Genomic DNA, 2500 nt, shown 5'->3' on the forward strand with positions numbered 1-2500 from the left:
ATTTGAATATCCAAACTAAATGGAAATAAAACACAATACAAGTAGATTTAGATATGTTAATTAATGAAGATTATATATTTTTATTCTCATTTTTCATGTTGCTTAACTCATAACGTCTTTGGTAATATATCTATTAAATTACTTTACCAACGAAGGTAAAGTCCCATAAAAATCTCAAATAATGTCGGTCACACACAATTTCATGCACATTTACTTTGCTTGTTTATGTGCTTTCATGCACTTACATGCATTTTTTATCATTCTCGTTACCTTTACCGCGTATTTTATTACCTTTCATCATAATTTACATTACTATCCGCTTATCTGTGAGTATATGCTGTCAGCTGTAAGATTTAATTTCAAGAGGGAAGGGAAAATATTTTCAAACGAAATCAATTTATTATCAAGTCAACATTATTTTACTGATAAACTACGGTGAATAACAGCCATTTCTTCAGGAGAAAAACAACAACAACAACAACAATACTAATGATACACATGTTTCATTTCTGTTTCTTATATAAAACACAGGCAATAGATTTCTGTGTATTTCTTTGAACTCTTTTTTTTCTCTTCTTCCTTTTGTTTGGTTTCTTTTCTTTTCTATTTTCTTCTTCAGTGGCCATAGCCGCCACCGCCTCCTCCGTATCCTGCGCCGCCGAAGCCAAAGCCGCTGCCAGAGCCTGCGCTGGTGCCGTAGCCAAGGCCGCCATGTCCCGTGCCTGTGTTGAGACGATTGACAGTCAATAAAAGCGGGAAATTGGTATTACGGATGAAAAAAAGAGATGGAACAATCTTTCCCTTTCTATCTCCCAACGATATATATATATATATATATATATATATATATATATATATATATATATATATATATATATATATATATATGCGTGTGTGTGTGTGTGTGCTTGAATACATGTATGTATGTCTGCACATGTATATTTATAGCGAGAGAGAAAAAAAAAAGAGGACCAAAATGGCTGTTCTGAACTATACTAGTCTCTCGCTCCCTCTATACTTAGTTATCTATACTAATTATTCTCCGCTTTAGCACCTTTCTTCTTCCTCCTTCATAGTTACATTAGTCACCCCCCTCCCCCCTCCCCCTCCCCCTCCCCGAGGCACCGACCTTTGGCCCTGAGGTAGGCTACCCCCCCTCCCCCTCCCCCGTCCCGAGGCACCGACCTTTGGCCCTGAGGTAGGCTACCCCCCTCCCCCTCCCCCGTCCCGAGGCACCGACCTTTGGCCCTGAGGTAGGCTCCCCCCCTCCCCCTCCCCCGTCCCGAGGCACCGACCTTTGGCCCTGAGGTAGGCTACCCCCCTCCCCCTCCCCCGTCCCGAGGCACCGACCTTTGGCCCTGAGGTAGGCTACCCCCCCCCCCCCCCCCCCGTCCCGAGGCACCGACCTTTGGCCCTGAGGTAGGCTCCCCCCTCCCCCTCCCCCGTCCCGAGGCACCGACCTTTGGCCCTGAGGTAGGCTACCCCCCCTCCCCCTCCCCCGTCCCCAAGGCACCGACCTTTGGCCCTGAGGTAGGCTACCCCCCCTCCCCCTCCCCCGTCCCGAGGCACCGACCTTTGGCCCTGAGGTAGGCTACCCCCCTCCCCCTCCCCCGTCCCGAGGCACCGACCTTTGGCCCTGAGGTAGGCTACCCCCCCTCCCCCTCCCCCGTCCCGAGGCACCGACCTTTGGCCCTGAGGTAGGCTACCCCCCTCCCCCTCCCCGTCCCGAGGCACCGACCTTTGGCCCTGAGGTAGGCTCCCCCCCTCCCCCTCCCCCGTCCCGAGGCACCGACCTTTGGCCCTGAGGTAGGCTCCCCCCTCCCCCTCCCCCGTCCCGAGGCACCGACCTTTGGCCCTGAGGTAGGCTACCCCCCCTCCCCCTCCCCCGTCCCGAGGCACCGACCTTTGGCCCTGAGGTAGGCTACCCCCCTCCCCCTCCCCCGTCCCGAGGCACCGACCTTTGGCCCTGAGGTAGGCTACCCCCCCTCCCCCCCCCCCTCCCGAGGCACCGACCTTTGGCCCTGAGGTAGGCTACCCCCCTCCCCCTCCCCCGTCCCGAGGCACCGACCTTTGGCCCTGAGGTAGGCTACCCCCCTCCCCCTCCCCCGTCCCGAGGCACCGACCTTTGGCCCTGAGGTAGGCCGTCTTGGCGGCGGACGAGGCCTTGTTGGCGGCGTCCTGCGCGGAGCTGAGGTCGTCGAAGGCCTGGTTCTCCTGCGCCGCCAGCGCGCCCGCGGCGCTGTAGGCGCTCCACTCCATGCTGCGCTGGTTGCCCAGGGCGTTGAGCGACGCCGAGAGCACGTTGTTGGTCAGGCCCACGTTGCCCTCGGCGTAGCTGCGGGCGCGCGAGAGCGTGGCCACCTGGTAGGGGGAGGGGGAGAGGGAGCGTTAGTGGTCACTCGACGGACGCGGGAAAAGGGACAGGCAGAGACGCGGAGGAAGAGGCGAGGCTCACCTGGTCGAGCGCCCACTGCTTGAAGGCCTCGGCCGACTGCACCGT

At 55.6% G+C, this 2500-nt stretch overlaps 1 protein-coding gene across 1 annotated transcript in view; it reads right to left on the bottom strand.

Moving 5' to 3' along the window:
* Positions 1–379: 379 nt before the first annotated feature.
* LOC122255437 (uncharacterized) overlaps positions 380–2500 on the bottom strand; it is a 5520-nt gene continuing 3399 nt past the window's right edge. The window contains exons 5-7 of the mRNA XM_086553797.1: positions 2456–2500; positions 2124–2361; positions 380–722 (exon numbers count right to left, since the gene is read on the bottom strand). The exon at positions 2456–2500 is cut by the window's right edge and continues 183 nt beyond it. Coding sequence (XP_086409923.1) covers positions 616–722; positions 2124–2361; positions 2456–2500 — 390 coding nt within the window. The 3' untranslated portion in view covers positions 380–615. The remainder of the gene's footprint in view (positions 723–2123; positions 2362–2455) is intronic.

The sequence above is a fragment of the Penaeus japonicus genome, unplaced genomic scaffold, assembly GCF_977035675.1.
Source record: "Penaeus japonicus unplaced genomic scaffold, GWHDUDI00000001_assembly GWHDUDI00000028, whole genome shotgun sequence".
Classification (NCBI taxonomy): domain Eukaryota; kingdom Metazoa; phylum Arthropoda; class Malacostraca; order Decapoda; family Penaeidae; genus Penaeus; species Penaeus japonicus.